This window comes from Centroberyx gerrardi, chromosome 18, assembly GCF_048128805.1.
Source record: "Centroberyx gerrardi isolate f3 chromosome 18, fCenGer3.hap1.cur.20231027, whole genome shotgun sequence".
In the NCBI taxonomy this organism is placed as follows: Eukaryota; Metazoa; Chordata; class Actinopteri; order Beryciformes; family Berycidae; genus Centroberyx; species Centroberyx gerrardi.
The window spans coordinates 9513514-9531934 of record NC_136014.1 but is presented as its reverse complement, the minus strand read 5'-3'; the positions used below and the strand labels follow the sequence as shown (position 1 = coordinate 9531934).

General features: G+C 46.5%; 2 protein-coding genes across 2 annotated transcripts in view; both read right to left on the bottom strand.

Annotated features, from left to right (window-relative positions):
• Positions 1-494: 494 nt before the first annotated feature.
• On the bottom strand, positions 495-7574 carry xkr5a (XK related 5a). Its single transcript, XM_071920180.2, has 7 exons — positions 7442-7574; positions 5771-5954; positions 5238-5422; positions 4486-4698; positions 3659-3828; positions 3270-3381; positions 495-1934 (listed from the first exon to the last, which is right to left on the bottom strand). The coding sequence occupies exons 1-7, from the start codon at positions 7572-7574 to the stop codon at positions 988-990; spliced, it is 1944 nt and encodes a 647-aa protein (XP_071776281.2). The 3' UTR covers positions 495-987.
• Positions 7575-9307: 1733 nt separating this feature from the next.
• The window catches only part of prdm1c (PR domain containing 1c, with ZNF domain), a 9604-nt gene continuing 490 nt past the window's right edge, over positions 9308-18421 (bottom strand). Inside the window, exons 2-7 of the mRNA XM_071920820.2 lie at positions 16650-16907; positions 14815-14934; positions 13485-13737; positions 10792-11816; positions 10390-10518; positions 9308-10231 (exon numbers count right to left, since the gene is read on the bottom strand). Of these exons, the coding sequence (XP_071776921.1) occupies positions 9677-10231; positions 10390-10518; positions 10792-11816; positions 13485-13737; positions 14815-14934; positions 16650-16907 (2340 nt within the window). The 3' untranslated portion in view covers positions 9308-9676. The remainder of the gene's footprint in view (positions 10232-10389; positions 10519-10791; positions 11817-13484; positions 13738-14814; positions 14935-16649; positions 16908-18421) is intronic.

The window sequence follows — 18421 nt, the reverse complement described above, 5'->3', positions numbered from 1 at the left end:
GACATACTTTTTTTCCCTACAGAATGTAAGTTCAAAACATAGTTCAGCAATTACATGGTCAACATGTCTTTGAAACGTAAACAAAAAAAAGGTCAAACATTAAACACAGTTTTGCCAAGTTGACGCAATAGCCCTGTTCTAAGCAATGCCTGTCAACGAGAGTAGATTATAAATACAGTATGTTATTCTGTGAGGGGACGGGGGATTTGTCTTTCAGTGGGAATAACAAATATCACAGCAGGAGATGTATGGTACAGAAGATACTTGTGCTTTTAAGAGGCCAACAAAGCTCTGGCTTGCGCTGAGATGGTAAAGGAATACGGCTCAGACACTGCTGCACCCTTGGGATCTGGAAGTAGTTTATCAAACCCCTGCTGATCAATTACATTACTCACAGGACTTTTACGGTGCAACAAAGACTCCCCTAGTTCTCCAAGATCATAAATCATCTGTATTTATCTAATGACCTTTATTTTTAATAACTGAATGACACTACCATAATATGCGCTAATTGTGTAGTCTTTACTGCACAGTAAAATTCTTGTGGCTGACGTTAATTATCGCCGGAGGGTACGAGCATAGAAAAATACTTGTGGAACGTAAGGGGGAAGGCATGTCTGAGCTCCATACACGTTCCTGGCCAATAAGCTCTTTGATCACCTTATTGTTGTCTGATGAAAAGACTGCAGTTTCACCTCTGTGTATCCAGTGTATACTGTATTTAGTTCACTATGGGGTATGCTAATGCTTTAGGGACAGTGTATATGTTTAGAGGGCAGTACAAGCTAGCTTAGCATTATCTCAAAAGTGTTAGCATATGTGCACCATAGTGCACTAAATACTGGGCATACAGAGGTGAAACCGCTACCATTCTTTTCATTCCACAACAGTAAGCTGATCAAAAAGCTTATTTGCCAAAAAGTTGGTGTGTTCCTTTAATGCTGGATAAATTGCTGTTACTGTTTCCCTGATTCTCTCATGACAAACCTAGAAGTTTTCGTCTTCATCTCTACGGGACATTATGAGCTGCCTCCTAGGGCCTGTGAGGTGAGGGACGGTGGGCGGGGAGTCCAGCGCTCCACAGTCCAATTTAGGGCTGGAGGTGTAGCGCGGCCCCACCCGACCCATCAGCCCGCGGACGTCCCTGTGAAGGGCCGGGTCGCTCGGGATGGAGTTGAGGCGCGAGCCCTGCTCCAGGCCCCCAATGTCCCGGTCCAAACGGGGGTTACTGGCGCTGCTGGGAGACTGTGGATCGGCGCTGAAGTAGAGGGTTGAACTCGACTCCGTGGGGCAGAAGTACGGCTCCGGACTGTCTCCAAATACAGACTTGCCCTCCGGTGAGCTGCGTTTGAAATCCGATGCGGGTGACTCCAGTGGGCTCTCCATCTCCAGACTGTCGTCCTCCTCCTCGGGCTGCTCCGTCGACGTGGGCTCGCTCACGCTCTGGAACTCCTCCTTGCAGTCCGAGAGGGGCGCCAGGCCCTTCCCCTGCGACTCGGAGGTGGAGACCCCGTCGCAGCTGCCTCCCGCCGTGGTATTGATGCCGTCGTTGCTCTTGAACTCTTGGTTGTACTCTTCCATGTCCAGGATGGCCGCCGCCCCGCCGGCCCCGTACGCCCTGTTGATCTTCCCCAGGTCTCCTGTCTTCAGGGCCAGCCGGATCAGGAGCCAGTGGTGGTGGTAGCAGGGGCAGGAGCTGTTGGGCCGGGCGCCGCACGTCCCCGGGTGATCCACCAGGGAACCCGCCACGCCGGAGAGGGAGAAGCTGCCGTGGTTGTGCATGGAGGGGGCTGGAAGGCTCTTGTCACCGAGAGAGAAGAAGGACTCGCCCCGCTCCAGACAGGTGCTGCCCATGTGGTTGTGGTTCAAGCCCTGGGAGATCTCCGTCGACTTGGGGTGGAGGAACCGGTAGTACAGGACCAGAGAGGTAGTGCCTGGAAAGCACAAGAGGAGGAAATTGTTATCCCATGAAATATGTCTGTACACCACCAGGGTTAGTTTCACAAATTCCATTCATTTTTATGTTTTTTTGTTTGTAAAATTTGATTCCCATTTCAGGTCAGTTTTTAGCACATTTTAGTTTATTTTTAAGACATTTTGAAGATGTTACGATTGTATGTCTATCTCTAGGATTGGTTCACAGGAGATTGAGCATCACCATGGCACATCGATAAGAATGTAGGAGGGACAACTGATGTTTCCGTTTAAGCCATTTATTGCCACCATGCACACATGTAGAGCAATAGGGGATGATGTGGCTTGTGACAGTTATGTTTTTTTTTAGCACGCACAACCACAGGTGTGTATCTGAATCACAGGGACAGAGGGCCCTCACATATGGTTTGTGTTGCTGCCAGCCAGAACAAAGGAAATGGGCAGGATATATAGAGTAGGCCATTGATTAGGAGTGAGTGAGGTCAGGTGAGAATGGGCAGATCCACGCCATGGAAGTAAGCGGAGGGTTGCTGAATAGTATGGCTCTATTCTACAAAGATTTTATTTAAAGAGTTTTGGTTAAAGTTTTTGAAGTTATTTCACTAGTCATGCCTGTATGGTGTGTTGGTAGTACCTTTTGCATACATACTGCCAGAAAACTGCATTTGGGTGAACATAGCATTAGGGCTGAACAATTAATCAAAATTTTATCAAAATCGCAATATGGCCTACTGCAATTTTCAAATCGCAGGAGGCGCAATATTTGTTAAAGGCAAAATGTGTGTCAAAATACCAATTTAAATTAAATATTGTCGTGCTGCAGAGATGTCCTGGCCTACACATCATATTCTACAGACTTAAGAAAACATCTTTGTTTGGTACAGATCCCCGCAAAAATCATACCATAATCATTTTAATACGTTTTTCAATGAAAATGAGAATAATGATATAAAAATTATCATTCCCTCTAATATCGCAAATTATATCGCAATTGCAATATCAGTCAAAATAATCGCAATTAGATATTTTTTCAAAATCGTTCAGCCCTACATAGCATGCAGACGTTCTAGCACTAATTGTCCTGTTCACCCACACATCTTGCCAGGCACATTAAAACAAGTAAAGTTTGACCCAGGTCTAATTATAAGCAGTCAATATCTTAATGTTTCTGAGACAGTAATCTAACCTGGAGCATCTTAACAGTATGCAATGTAACACTTACAGATAATGTGCTAATTACTTTGTTCGACGCATAAACCCGGGGGGTAACCTGGGGCCTCGTCGGCTAAATTCATTAGAAAAGAGTGGGAAGGCAGACAGAGAGTGTGACTCACCGATGAGAAAGCTACACAATACAGTGGTGGGAAGGGTCATACTGTCCCATGATGCTTCGCTAAGGAAGTCGGAGGCGGCCAGCAGCAGAGTGGCATTCTCTACAAGCATGAACTGAAGGAGGAGAGAAGGTCACACTATCAGTCATCTGCAGACAGGCCTGACGTCACTGTACGCTAAGGACGCAGAGGTGAGGATGACAATGCAAACTATCTGCCTGTGTGTGTGTGTGTGTGTGTCTGTGTTTGTGCCTGTGTGTAGGTCAGTGAGACCGAAATGCTATACGTGAAATACATAAAAACACAGCTATGAAAAACAAGCACCAGGAAATGAATAAAACATACCTGAAGCCAATTTGGGACCGACAGATACGTTAGAAGTCACTTCTTACCGCATAAAAACTGGCCATGCGGAAGCGCGATGGTCCGTCTTTGACGTTGAGGAAGACGAAGATGTGGACTAGACCCATGATGCCATTGAAGGCACGCCAGCACCAGGGGCCGTTGCAGATGTCTGGTTGCTGGGATACCAGCCAGAAGGAGGCCGTGAGCCAGTGGAAACCTGGAGGTCAGCGTAAAAATAGACTTGAAGTCAGTGAGAGCGCCCTGTGGGGATACAAGTGCAACAGAGGATCTGTACACCAAGCCGAGGCAGAGGAACAACTGGACAACTGGCTTAAGAGAACATGCTGCATCACTCTGTGCCCTCTGCCTGTGATTACATCACTCATTCACTGGAACGTAAATGAAAAGCTATTCAACCACAAAAATCCATCCTGCTCCTTATTATTCATAAATTCAGAATCATATTTTGAATGCACCATTAACTATCAATGGTTTACAGGACTTTTCATACAACACAGTTCAAGCATCAAAACCTACAATGTTTAGCTGGATTATTATCTCCCTGGGCTCCAAGTATCAGTATGCGTACTATGTTACTATGTATTTAAATACTTTATTGATCCCCATAGGGAAATTCTCTTTTCACTTGCCATATCACAGGCAGGCATATGAAGAGTGGTGAACCCATAAATAATCTCACGACCCCCCAAAATTAACTTGCAACCCCCTGGAGGGTCCCGACCCCCAGTTTGAGAACCACTGGTCTAGGCTACCCTATGGCCGTGATGTACGTTACTGACACACCTCCACACTTAGACCAATTCCAGTCCATTTATCGTACCTAGCAACTAACGTAATTCTGCTTCTCGCTCACCTGCCACTCCGCAGACCCACCAGTTAAACACCCTGGCAAAGCACATGAGGCAGGTCACCCTGGCGCCCAGCATGCCCGCCCTCCACACCAGCTGGCACAGCAGGGCGGCCGGCGGCATGGCCAGGTGGCCTGGTCGGATCAGACAGCAGGCTCGGCTGTACAGCACCAGGGCCCAGGAAATAGACAGCAGGCACAGACCGCAGCAATAGGCCACTGACAAAAAAACAGAGGGAAAAAGAACGAGAGAGAGAGAGAGAGAGAGAGAGAGAGAGAGAGAGAGAGAGAGAGACAGAATTGTAATCAACTACTCCAATTGTCGTATCAACAATTCAATCACTGTTGTTATACAAAAATTAGTAGCCTAATGTTTTCTCTGTGTGGTTTTGATACAACTGCTGAATGTTGTAATTATTGTAAACTGCTTTGGCAGCATTGTGTTTGAATTAAACTGAACTGGTTGTTGAAAGAGAGAGTTAATATTAGAGGACCATAAGCCCAACAATTCCCATGCACTATAATTATCTTGTCTGTCCTAATAAAGATATTGGAACAGACTATTAATAATATACAAGATCTATCCTCACCCCAGGCCCGTTCTCCTATGCGGCACTGCCTTTCTTACATTTAATTTTCAGATATTATCTCGTTATCCAGACACTCTCATCTAGAGCGACTGACAACATGTGTTGCAGCAGAATACCTGCATCACAAACATTACATACAGCCAAAAATGAGTGCTGAGGTCACTTTACCTGGGGACATGATGCCCACATCGGTGGACACCACCACGTACGCCTGCAGCAGGCTCTGGGGGAGGGTGAGGACGAGGGCCTCCAGCAGCCAAAGGGCAGCAACATCTGCCTGCTGCATGACGACAGCGCCCAACTCGCCCACTGAGCCCTGCATGTGCAACACTGACCTCATGCAGTCCCATAACCTGCCAGCAGAGGGAGACGTACACAAACGGCACAGCAGTGAGACCCACCTCCTAATGCAACCCTAGTAGGGGATTTCAGTGATGTGCACAGAATTCTGACTGTGTGTGTTTTGATGAGCATCTAGTATGTGACCCCAATGTGCCTATATGGCTCTATAGGTGGCGTAGTGGTTTGATTCCCACTGTGGCACATTGGATAAACTCTTCCTGTAAATTGCATATCTTAATAATGTCATTGATGGTATATTTTAGATTAAAGATCTTGCACAAGAAACATCAGCCACCGGATGCTGATTATATGAGGTTAGGCCAATGGACAGTTATTTCCCAAAGTGCCAGAGATCTCACCTTTTGAAGATGCCCAAGTGCAATAGGTGTATGACAGAGAGGTAGCATCGCCGGTCATCGCCGTCATCGTAGTACCACTTCACACTCAACAGCTGAACCGCCGTCCCCGGCAGGAAGAGGCCGAGGGTGAGGCCTGCCCACTGCGTCTCCTCATTCCAGAGATAAAACCCTATACAGTAGATCACTAACACATGCACACAAACACACACAGATGCACACATGTACAAATGCGAAAGGTGGAGTAAGTGTTCATTGTATCTATACCGAATGAGAGCTCTTTGTTTTATTATATATTATAATAAATTATTTATAGGGCAAAACTACAAACTCTTTTATGATAAAGTATTCAGTTAAGAGATGAAACACAAATGTGTGAGGATTCATTGATTCAAGAGGCCACCAGAGCAGACCCCCTGAGACTTCAAACAGCACACACACCTCACTGAAGCACAAAAAAGCAGAATTGTCCTTCAACTTGCCTGGAAACTATCTAGCATCTAGTGATACAAGTTCCCACAAGAGGGGACCAGGGTCCGAATCCTGGCCTTTACATAGCCTATCTATACAAGAGTATTGGTTAGTTATAAGCTTGCACTCAGAAAACACTGACTCGACAAGGACCAGGGGGATTAAAGTGCTTCTTATTCTATAGATCAGTTTACTTAACGCCTCATCTTTCTGTGACTGACAGACTCCACCGGAGGAGCCCTGGAGGCGCAGTATTTTTATCTGCTGGGAATGGTATACGTGCTGAGGACAAAGTCACTTTTCATGCACATCCAGTCACCTCATCCCTCTGGTGTCCTGCCCTTGTCATTGATCTGCTTAGTCAGGGAATCTTTCATACCGAGTGTGCTGCACAATGTTTTCAATACAGACACCAGTTGGGTCTGGATTGGAATACAGTATTTTGGGGGGTTGCTAGGGATATCTATAAATTGTGGCTATGCGTAGGCATTGATGACAGTCAACTAAGACAACTGCAGAGGATATTAGCTACCTCACCAGACAAGCCAGAATGTAGCTTACCAAATAGCAAATGCCCTTCAAATAAATTACAACTGGCTGGCAGGTCGATTTACAGAAATGTAACATAAACCTTATTCAAGCTTTTAGAGTCCAACAATGCTGTCAGCCCGGATGTTTCCAAACTTTTTTTTGTCAGTGACCCCCCAAATAGATCTGCATTATGATTTCGTCCCAATGAACCCCATTTACAAAGATGTTGTTAGATATGACTCATTCTTTTGCATGCGCTCATTCTTCCAAATAGAAAATAATGAAATAATTGTGACATTAAACTATTCCTCATTTTGCTGGGGAACCCCCTGCAGGACCCCAATTTGCCAAACACTGTGCTAACCGTCGCTCAGTACCGACGTTATAGCTAGGTAAACTAGCTAGGTTAGCCAAAATGTAACGGCTGTGCCAGCGTCACTATTTGAATTGCATGTAGCCTAACGGTCAGAGCAGAACTACGGCTGTTGGAAGAGCCACGGCACGGCGAAGCATCATGGCTGTGCAACAGCATTTCCATTCACTGTAACTAACGAACATATCCAAAGCAAATCAGATAATTTACTGCATCGTTTAAATTAATTAAAATCGTTTTTATTTCACACACCAGCAAACTGGGAGTCCGACTGCTATGGGAATTGTATGCCCACTTACGAGCGCTCCGTTCGGCCACAATAACCAGCGCCGACGCGCCGAGCAGCGCCGCCTGGCACCACGCTATCCAGCATCCGCTCCGCCGGGCCGCCGACGGCATCCTACGGGCGACCGCCCCAGCAGCGTTTATCATGATACGGATACGTGGGCGAGAGAATAAACCAGTGACATTATTCTGGGCATCCTTCACCGTCGGTAGATCCGTTACCTTTTCCTCCCGCTGCCTGCCTGCCCCCCCGTCAAAAATATCTGACGTCACTGCACGGTTTTAAAGGGGCATCAGTGGCCGTCCGCCCACTGTACTGGAGGTGAGCTGTGCTGAAGCTCACCTTGGAAACCCTATCTCTTCCTACTGACCTGTTCTTTTAATCATACGGATATGCCCTAATGTTTCATTTGGGACACTATATTATTTTCTAATAATAAAAAAGATGTGATACTTCATTGATCTCAGTAGGGGAGCCTCTTTTCACTTTCTCCCCCTCCAGGGAGGTCAGAGGTCAAGGTCAGCTAAAGAACAGCAGCCCTGGAGCTGGTAGGAACTCTTTGATTTGCTCAAGGGTATTTCAGCAGGGCAGATGCATGCTATATAGGGGGTTTGTACCCAGGTTGTCCCGTTGAGGGACGGCCTCTGACAAATACAGAAGCCATCTCTCAGTATGGTCTATCATCCCTCCATATGCCTTGGCAGAAACATTTTATGTTTCTGTGAGAGAGCACCCATCAGTTTTTGAACACTGGTGGGTGCTGTCTACATCCTTCTCTCCTGGCTGTTCTTCATGAAGGGATGAAGGTAGGAGTCATCTCTGTCCATGTGCTTATCTGTCATTCATAGTATCATTCTCCGTTCTACAGATTATCTTTCATATATACAGTATGTCACTGTGTAGGAGAAGCCAGATGAAGGTTGACCAGTTTGACAGGGTGTAATGTTTTAGTGCATAGTTATGCTTTGGAAATACTATTTACAAAGTCTGTCTTCTCTGAATCAATTGACTAATAAACTCACATTTAACTGATTTGCTATTGCTCTCAATAAGCTAGACCAGTGTGGAATCTTAATTTCATTGAGTGATCCTGACTGAGCCAGCAGTATCATTTGCCATTTGGCTTCACTTTGATGAACCACTGAATGGTCTTTTAGTTTTGCAATGTTATGATAATCTTCTTATGTAGTTTTGTATTGTAATGATAGCATTACTGTTATATAGTCTTGTGCTATTCCTATTCTGCTATCCGGCTTCAATGGAACCAGCAGTCCCCTTTATTATAGCTGTTTTGTAATATGTTAATATGTCTGTTTTATTCCTTCTAGTTTACATTTCCTTGAATTTGAATCAAGCGAAGTGCTACTCAGAAGTAGTTATTTTTATCATATCACAGAAGAAACTGTGGAGTCATCTACTGTTAGTTCATTGGGGTCAAGTGATTCACACCGAAACTGTTGTGTCGGAGACAAAGAGTACTAAATAAGTAGCAGGTTCTTATTCATAAGCTAATTTTGTGACTTGTGTGTGACCTTTTTTCCAGATTGAAGGGGTTAAGACTTGCTGGTGAGTACTTCAAGACTCACAACAAGATTATATATCCACGTCACCACCTCCCCACACCAACACACACACACTCATACAAAAGCATGCATGCGTGCACATTAACAAAATGTGCATACTATGTCTCTCTTGTTCTCCTTATCTCTCTATCTATCTCTCTCTCTATTTGTGTCACTCACACACATGCACACACCCAAGGTTTCACCTGTTATCACTTCAACTCTGTGAGGCATAAATACACACACACGTACACAGATGGAAAGACTCACTTTCACACAGTGCAACCACAAAAATATAATAAGAACATGAAGAAGGGCAAACTTTCTTTATGCATAATCACATGTTTAGTTGTTACTCCATGTAGACAAACATTCTAGAGATACAAAACAAATAGTAGAAAACATAGAAAACCCTGCTAAGCAAATGTCATCACAAATCTCTCAGTGTTTGTGAATTTTAGATTAATATTAACTGTGTAATAAATTAACAAACATGTAGACATCAACACAATGAAGTCACGGCTCCCTGGGCGCTCTGTTAAAGTCCCTCTTCTTCACATGCAGTCCTGGTAGGTTGTAGGCTAGGCAATCCGTGATTGAGATAAGGCTTTACTTCAAATAGGGCAGTAACAGACAGCTGCTGATCTGACCTCTAAGGATTATATGGATGGATTAGCGAGGATGTCTTAGGGCTCTGATATGCAGCCTGACTCCAGCTTGATGCTGGCTGGATGCAGAGGTAGAGAGCTGCCGTGAGGCAGCTGAAAGGCGGAAGACTCCTTTGCTGATTTGTAGATGCTCAGCTTTAAGGACATGGCCTCCCCTCCGGCGCCACTCTGGGCTTCCATCTCCTTTATTAGGCCAATAACACTCCCCTTGTCCAGCTCGGCCTCTGCAGCCATGGCCTCAAGCCTCTCTGCTGCCTCGCTTATGTCGAACCTCTCGATCTCGATGTTGACTCGGTGCAGCTCCTCCGGCGAGGGTCCGTGGGAGGCTGAGGAGGGGGAGAGAGGGCAGAAGCCTTGGAGGTGCACCTGGAGGCTGCAGTAGTGGAGGTAGGCACGGGGGCAGCGAGGGCACCGGTGAGGTCGTTCCCCAGTGTGGAGGCGCTTGTGAAGCTTGAGGTGGACAAACTGAGTAAAGCGAGCCGGACACAGCTTGCACTGGTAGGGCCTCTCACCTGAGTGGAGTCGCTGGTGGGTCTTCAGGTTACTGGTGCTACTGAAACGCTTGTGGCACACCTGAGTCAAGACAGAGACAGTGGGAGGGAGTTAGAGAAGTTTCAGTTGCAGTCAAAGGATAAAAACATGCTTTTACAGCTTCTAGTCTTGATACAGTAAACCACTGAGAAACAGTGTCAAATACCAACTGTAGGGACAATTTCTGGACATAGCTGTACCTTGCATTCATGTGGCTTCTCTCCCGTGTGAACCAGGTAGTGTTTCTGCAGGTGGGCCAGCTGGGTGAAGTCCTTACTGCAGGTCTGACACCTGAATGGACGCTCTCCACTGTGTACTCGCAGATGGACCTGAGGACAGCATGTCAGGGATGAGTGCATTTATTTTGTCAAACTCTTTAAGAGGCCACCACACCATAGTGGCTCATAAATTCTAATATTCTCCAGCCACTTTCATTGTTTTGTAAGCCAGCTAGATTTTTAGAAATTAGCAGAACCTCCAAATGATGGTTTCTATCTAGCAAAGTTACTTGTAGCGTAGTCAGATTTGCCAGCCACATTTTGGCTGGAGGCTGGCATTTATTTCCCACTCTGCTCATACTGACATGATGAGGAGGAACTAACCTTGAGGTTGGACAGCTGGCCAAAGATCTTTCCGCAGACGTTGCACTCGTACCGGATCTTTCCGTTCTGCCTGGTGAGAGGGTAGGACAGGGTCTTGTAGCCAATGGCCTGTCCTCGTTTGGTCTTCCTGAGGTCCATTGCATCCTCAGCATTGCTCTGTGTGGCAGAGGTGGGTTTGGAAGGGAGGCAGTCTGAGTAGGCAGCCATGCCTGCCGGTGGTGAGCCTCCCCTAGCCGCAAGAGAGGGCAGTGCCCCCCGGAGGGAGGTGGCCATAGATGAGGCACTGGAGGTGGCAGGTATAGGGAGGTCCGCATGGACAATGCTGGAGGGGGAGAGTTTAAAATCTCTGAGGTCATCAGGTGACGTGACGTTGGGGATCCTGAGGTAGTTTGCCCTTCTGGACATGAGGTCCTTGTTGTCTTTGTGCCCATTGGTTGGTGAAAGAATGAGGTCTTGTTTGGTATTGGTTAGTGCAAGAGTCAAGTCTTTGTGTCCGCTGGCTGAAGCGTGGAGGAAGTGTGCATAGCCGTTGAAGGGCAGTAAATGAGATGAGAGTGTCATGTGAGGTTTTAGTCGATCACCGTAGAATGGGTATGAGTGAGGTAGAATGCTGCTGAGGCCAACTGGGTAGAGAGGCAGCAGGTAGGGCGCGGGCCTCAGACCAGGATGAACACGGTCAGGCACAGAGGATTCTTGGTAAGGTTTGGCTGCGATAGGCCCTTGATTGTGCTTTAAGGTGAAGTGCAAATGGGAGGTGGTGGGACTACTCACAGCTGGCCTTTTGGGAGCCGGAGGGCCGCAGTACGGCATAGGTGCGTAACTAGGGCCATGGATAGATTCTGAGTGGGGGCGGAGGGGATAGACAACACTGGGACACAAGGGAAAGATGGGGAGGCTGGTTTGGGAGAAAGGACTGTCCGGGCGCCTGGGGCAGGGAGTCAGGGATTTGGAAGGCTCTTCCCGGAGGATTTCAGAGACGCTGTGTCCTCGTTTCCCTGTAGTCTTCTCCTGAGCTTGACTCTGCTCTGTGGGACAAAAAACATGCAGAAATGCATACAGGACATCAGGATCAGGTGAAATCATTAGTAGACATTTAAGCCTAAGCCTGATATTGCATTGCAAGTAACTATTATCATAACAGGTTTTAAAATATGTCATATGGGCACCAGTGACACATTTATAGAATTACGTCATCTCCCAGCAATGGCATCCAGTGATACAGACACTCCTGACAGTCATGTCAGTCTGTGATCATGCACTCATCAGTTCCTTGTTGACATCACCGCAGCCTGCAGCTTTCCTCTTAAAGGAAACTACTCCAACCTGTTGCTGTCTGCTTTGATGAAAAAGACAACCAAGTGTGGTTTTATCAGATGTGTCTGCGTGTCTGCGTAGGCCAACATGTGTGTATGCGTCTGTTAAGATCGTCTGCAGTCTCCCAGACCTGCCTGGGCGCTCTATGAAAGCGGATACCAGAAGTGAAACAATAGGGGTCTGATCGGGATACAGATAGCATGGAGGAGAGGAGTGAGTGGCTACAGTATGTTACTTGCATTAGAGGCCTGGATGAGTAAATGAGGTACAATTGCAATTGACTATATACACCACAAACTTACACAGGATAGGAAACTATTTTTTCATCTGCCTTCAACAGTGATTGATTGGCCGAAGAATTCACCAGTCAGTTTCACCATTTCACCACTTTGACATTTGACTGGTGGCTAATGTTGATTTTCCATTGTGGTTTTACAAACAGCTTGAGTTTTTGAAATCTGGATCCAAATCTGTATTTTGTCTCAGCACTCTGTTCCACTGTATACCCAGGAAGTCAGGGAGAGAGATTCTGTTCAACTGACTCACTCCAGAGCAGACAAAGGACAGTACACACGTGCATTTCACCTACACTTGGACACAGGAATATCCAGCCACAAGCTCACAAACACAGAGCAACCCTTATCTGCTGTGTGCTCCCCTGTGTTGCCCTTCCCCCTTTTCTGAGAGGCGAGCTCTCGGCAAACAAACAGCCGACACTCAGTGAGATATCAATCTGTCAGCGGGATGCCTCGTCAGGAAGTTCAAGTAGTCACTGGAGCGCTTCCTACCCCTCTTCCTCCTTAAGAGCCAAATAAATAAGGGGAGTCGTGCCAAAACGCTGTCAGCACCTCAGGCAAACCCCCCACTCCTCTTGTGTGGGAGTGTGCGTTTGTGCGTTTGCATGAGTATTTTAGGGGGCGCATGCATTCGTGTCTCACTGCTGGAGTGTGTGCGAATGAATGTGTGTGTGTGTGTGTGTGTGTGTGTGTGTGAGTGAGCTGCCAGCTGTGTTTCTATGTGGGCTTAAAAAAAAAAGGGAAACTGAAACATTGCCTAAAGTCCTGAAATTGGTCTCACCTTACACAGGGACTATGGCTACACCTGGAGATAGGCCCTCTCCCCTTTCAGGACTCTCCTCTCTTCCTTTGTGTCCACCCTTAACAAAGGGCCGTGGGTGTGACTGTATAGCTTGTTAAACACCCACACAAAGAGTGTGTCAGTCGGCCAGCGCTTTGAGTGAGAGCTTTATTCCTCAAATAACAACACACACCAGATATGTCCCAGAGTGTTGGCAAGGCAATGGTTCCCGTTACCTTAGGTGTCCAACAACTCTGTTTGTGCCATCCTAAATGGATACTACCACACACATAGACACTTACGAATACTCTCAGTCACCAGTTGCCCCAGCGGCGGGTAGTTACAGCGCTGGGCGAATTCGGGGCAGTACCACACCAGGAGCTCCTGGCCCGGCTGAAGTGGCCGGATTGTGTAGAAGTAGATGTCCAGGCCGCTCTGGCACGCAACCAGGTTCTGCTGCTCCGCCCCACAGGCCGGGTTGACGTAACGCATCCAATTGCTGCGCTCCTCGTTCAAACCGTCCAGGATGTGGTGTAAGCGCCCCTCGGAGAAGACCTGCAGTGTGAGAGAACCAGAGAGACGTTCAGATGACTGCGCGTCAACATCACATCTTCCTCTGAATCTGAGACCATGACGTCATCGGTTTCCACAGGCTTTTATGGTAAATTTATTCTTTCAGCTGAGGGAGTCGATGATGGGGTGCTGCATCTAGTGTGTCTTTGCAGCACACAAGTCATCCAGGGTTACGATAGCACCACTGAACAAGAATTTCACCTTATGACTGGATGTAGTATTGCCTATACTATGCTCGCCCACTACCACTCTCTACTCCCCATTGCCTTCGGCGTGTAACGAATCATTACTGTGCATCTGAATGACTGCCATCCTTCTCAAAAATCTGCTAAATACTCAGCTAAATGAATTGCTTATTTGCTTTTGTTTACCACAGAGAGTTCTCGCACCCTCTCTTTAGGTCTATACTCTTTATACTATCTGCTCCTTAGCCACATTATTGCTTGAGTCATGGCTGTAATGTAAACATATTGTCTGTGTTATGACTATTGCAAGTTTGTGTCGGGGTTTCATTATTTCAAAGTTGCTGAGTCTTATCTGTAGAATTACACAGACATGTGTAATACGATTTTGTAGACTAATGTCCTGATGCTGCTGACTGCATCATGTAGCATAATGTAGAGGCTCTCAGGCTCAAAGCCACTTCCTTGCTTAGTCAGTGTGAGAGTTTGAGAATCAGGAGGAGTGTGTACATGTGTATTTACTGGCAGTGAGACCGTGGCACTGCCGAGAGAAGCGGAGAGAGAAGAGAACCGCTGCGTCACTGAAACCAAACAGCTGTGTGTGACCTCAAACAGCCATATCCACAACTGGCAAACAAACACACTCGCACACACGCATATCATAACGCAGTAGCATTTAAAGCTGCCTAAGCATTCACAGACAGTCACAGTTTCACAGGATGTCAGAAGCGGACCACACTTGCCATCTCGTGCCAGACCACAGCCACACCAGCCTCTCCAGAAACAGACACAGGATGTGACAAGTTTTTAAACACGTATGTTCAGACTTCACATACATGTAGACACAAATCCAGAGGCACACATGCACCTCACTTACCCTCCAAAAGTACTTCCTATTGGCATCTTTCAGGACTGTTTCATTGGTGTAGCTCTCCCCAACCAGGGGGCCAAAGCGCGTCCCCTTGGGAATCAGCTCCTTACTTGTCACGCCGAGCACCTGTTCAACAAGCAGGATATGGCATCATCAAACAGTAGACTCTTACTCAAAATGGGGACTTGAACAAGCAAAAGGATGCCCTCTGAGTAAGAAAGCCAAGATTAAAGTGATGAGATTCTAGAGAATACAGTCTTCCTTATCAGATCCCCTATCTGTCGGTTCCTTGGTGACTAACCAGAAAGATCAGGTCAGCCCAACAGGAAATTGTCTCCTGAGAATTACTGGCCCGAGAAAAGGAAATGAGCAATCAGATGAGTTTCTTAACATATACAGGCCACCACGACAATATATTATATTTCCACAGTGTGAAAAATCTGTAAATGAGAATTCGCGAGGCTGTGACAGAAGAATATGTTCTTTCCTTCACACGATGAATATTTCATGAGCCAATCACACGAGTTATCTTCAGTTTCTCTGCCGTATTAAAATTTAACCACTACTCTTGTTCTGCTACCTCCAGGTGTGAAACTCAGCCCCCGTCTCAAGCCTCCGGGGTGGGGAAGAGAGGATAGGGTGTCATGGGCACACCCCAGCCAGTCAACAGCACCTTAAGCTCTGCCTTCAAATCCCCTAAAGCAATGGTAATGTATTCTCTCTTTCATCTCCGAGCAATACTGGCATTGTGGAGTTGGATTTTCCCCCGTGTATGTGCCAACTATATATATATATCTGCGCTTAGCCATACATTTTATCTCCAGTTTATCCATGTAGCTGTTCCCACTTTCATTGGCTTTGTTTGAGAACTCCATTTTAGGTCCCTATGTGCCACAGTTTTACAACTATGTAACCTGCGGCCTGCTCTTTGGTGTCATCCAGACTCCAGACAGACCTTATTAGAAGGTCAAAGTGGTAGTGCAGGTATTCAGCGGCAGACACCTGGGCTACCTCCTCTGATCTCACCTGACTATGATCTCTCATCTACAGAGACTCAACCCTAATCCTCTATTGTGTATTTGAACAGGAAACCCCACGCATCCTCACAAACAGTGACCTTTTCTTAAGTTAGCCTTTTCTTGTCCATTTGATGCCGCGCTATCTGCGATCTCGGTGCCACGGTCCATCCAGTTAAACATCAACCATCTACGGCTTTCATGTAAGTAACTGTGGCTGACGCGCACTTATCCGGAGGATTATTTACGGCGCACTCTGTAAGGTGGGACCCAGTGCCTCCGCTTTACGGTGTAATTGTGCGCTGGGGACAATGGGTTGGGAATCTGTGGTAGCTGCTAATCATAGGGACCTCAGGCTGTGTGGTGAGGGGGTTGGCTATTGTTTCTGTGCTTGTCTCAAGACGACGACGTACATCGCAGAGAGGAAAAGCTGAAATTAGACAACAACATGTCAAGTACTTCCTGCCCGAGGATGGATGAGCAGATGGAAGGATGTTGGAGTGACGCAAGGGGTCAGCAGTTACACAAAACATAAACATATACAGCGCACACTCACACACCACTTCATGAGATTTACTGAGATATTTGGAATTTTAGTCGGTTAGTTTTCGTCTTCATTTTCCTGCCTTGGTTTTTATTGAAGAAAACACTTCCAAAAAGCCTTTTTAGGAAATGTGAATAATCTGAAAAATACATTTTGCCTTTTTTCTAGTCGAGTAAAATTCGAAAAAGTCAAGGCATCCCTTTAAGTTCCATACAACACCTCCACTGCTTCCACACTCTTAACCATTCGCTCGGAAAAGTGCGTCCCGCTTTGCTGCGTACCTCTGCCGAGTTGGGGCAGCGTTTCAGAGCCAGGTTTCTGGGCAGGGATCTCTCGGCCCGCGTCCTGCCGTGGCTTTCCGAGTCTTCCTCCAGAGGCTGGTCCTTCACGATGTAAGTGCACTTCTCCTCGAACTCTGCCTCGCTCCACGATGTCATGTCTGCGTCCCGTGTCTCTGGCGTTGCCGCAGTGATGACCCCCGTGCTTTGCGGTGACCCCTCTGAGGTTAACATGGCTGTGCTGTGCTGGGAGGAGGAGGCCTACAGGGGAGACAGAGAGATGTGTCTATATAAGAAGATGGGAAAAATATTGCCTTATGTTCATCGTTCTATATCTGTAAAGAATAGAGGATTCTGGCTATGAGAGTGTTATCAAATGTTACCTACTACTCTTTAAAAAGCACCTAAATTTCTTATAACTTCCTGAAATCAATCATTTTGTAAGAGTAGGATTCTTTTTTTTTTCAAATGGTAGATATCTCATTTAAAAATAAAACTCCTCGTTCCTCTTGAGTCCATCCTCATCCTTGCCACTCTACATTTCCTCCTTATTCCCCATTCACCCTGTCCCTTTCTCGTACTATTCAAGGAAACAAATAAAGCATAAACACCACAAACAACAGCTGAGGGATCAGGGGAAGTCCAGTCTTGAATGGAGCCAAAATTAGATTCCAGAGCGTGAGGTGTGAGACGAGAGGAGGTAAGGTGGCGGTGGGGGGAATCTAACTTTCCCATCGACCGCTACTACCGGACAAACAAACTTCAAAGTGGAACCTTCATGCTCGCTGCCCCGTTGCCCCTGCTGTCCCAAACATCCTGTGACTATCCCAATCGCGACCCCTCCGGGCTACGAGGGAGGTTCCTGTGCACGTCAGGACCACTTTCACAAGGAAACCAGTGCTTCCAGTGAATCGGCCAGACTTCCTCCGAGCTGACTGGGACCTGGCTCTCAGCCCGGTCTACGCTGCCCCGCTCTCTCTTTCCCCCCTCTGTCTTTCTCCCTCCCTCCTCAGGAAGATTGTTGTCTTTCAAAGGCAGTCGGCGGATAACTCAGCCCGACAAAGGCAAAGTGCGCCAACTGATGTGATGAAACATTGAGCCAGAGTGAAAAAAGGAGATAGCGCAGCTTGTGATTAAAAGACAATGTTTAGAAATGTCCTCTCAGATCTAATAATGTCAACAATTCCTTCCTTTTTTTTGGGTTCATCTCTTTGCCTGGGAGATAGTAATAGATAAGGGCTTTGGCTGGTAAGAGTGGGGCTCATGTGACTTCAGTTACCTCCTGAAGTGTCATCAATCTTAGACCCAACCAAAAAGATTGCATTAAAGCGTCAAATCCCCAAATATCACCCTATCATATCATGTGGATTTTGTCAGATATTATTCTAGCTTGGGGAGAAACAAACTTTTCACCTCATTTCTTGCACTGGCTTTCATTCCCCTCTCAACGCTCACTTTTCCTCACTTGAAAGAATATCCAGACTCCCAAACAAACCCAGAAATAATAAATAAATCAGAAACCTGTCAAAGCAACACAATAACTTGGCATCTATACACAGCAGTGGCACACGGGCTGCAGCGAACAAAATATGACACTGTATTTGAACTTGTGCTCAAAAAGACAGAAATGCGAATAAATAAGCGCACGGAGATGAGATTTATGGTTGACATTTCACCGTGTTTTTCTATGAAGTGTGTCACCACAGCTGACTCGGAATGACTGTCACAAGCGTGACAGCTCACTCCGAAACCATCGAACCCAGTGACACAGCAGA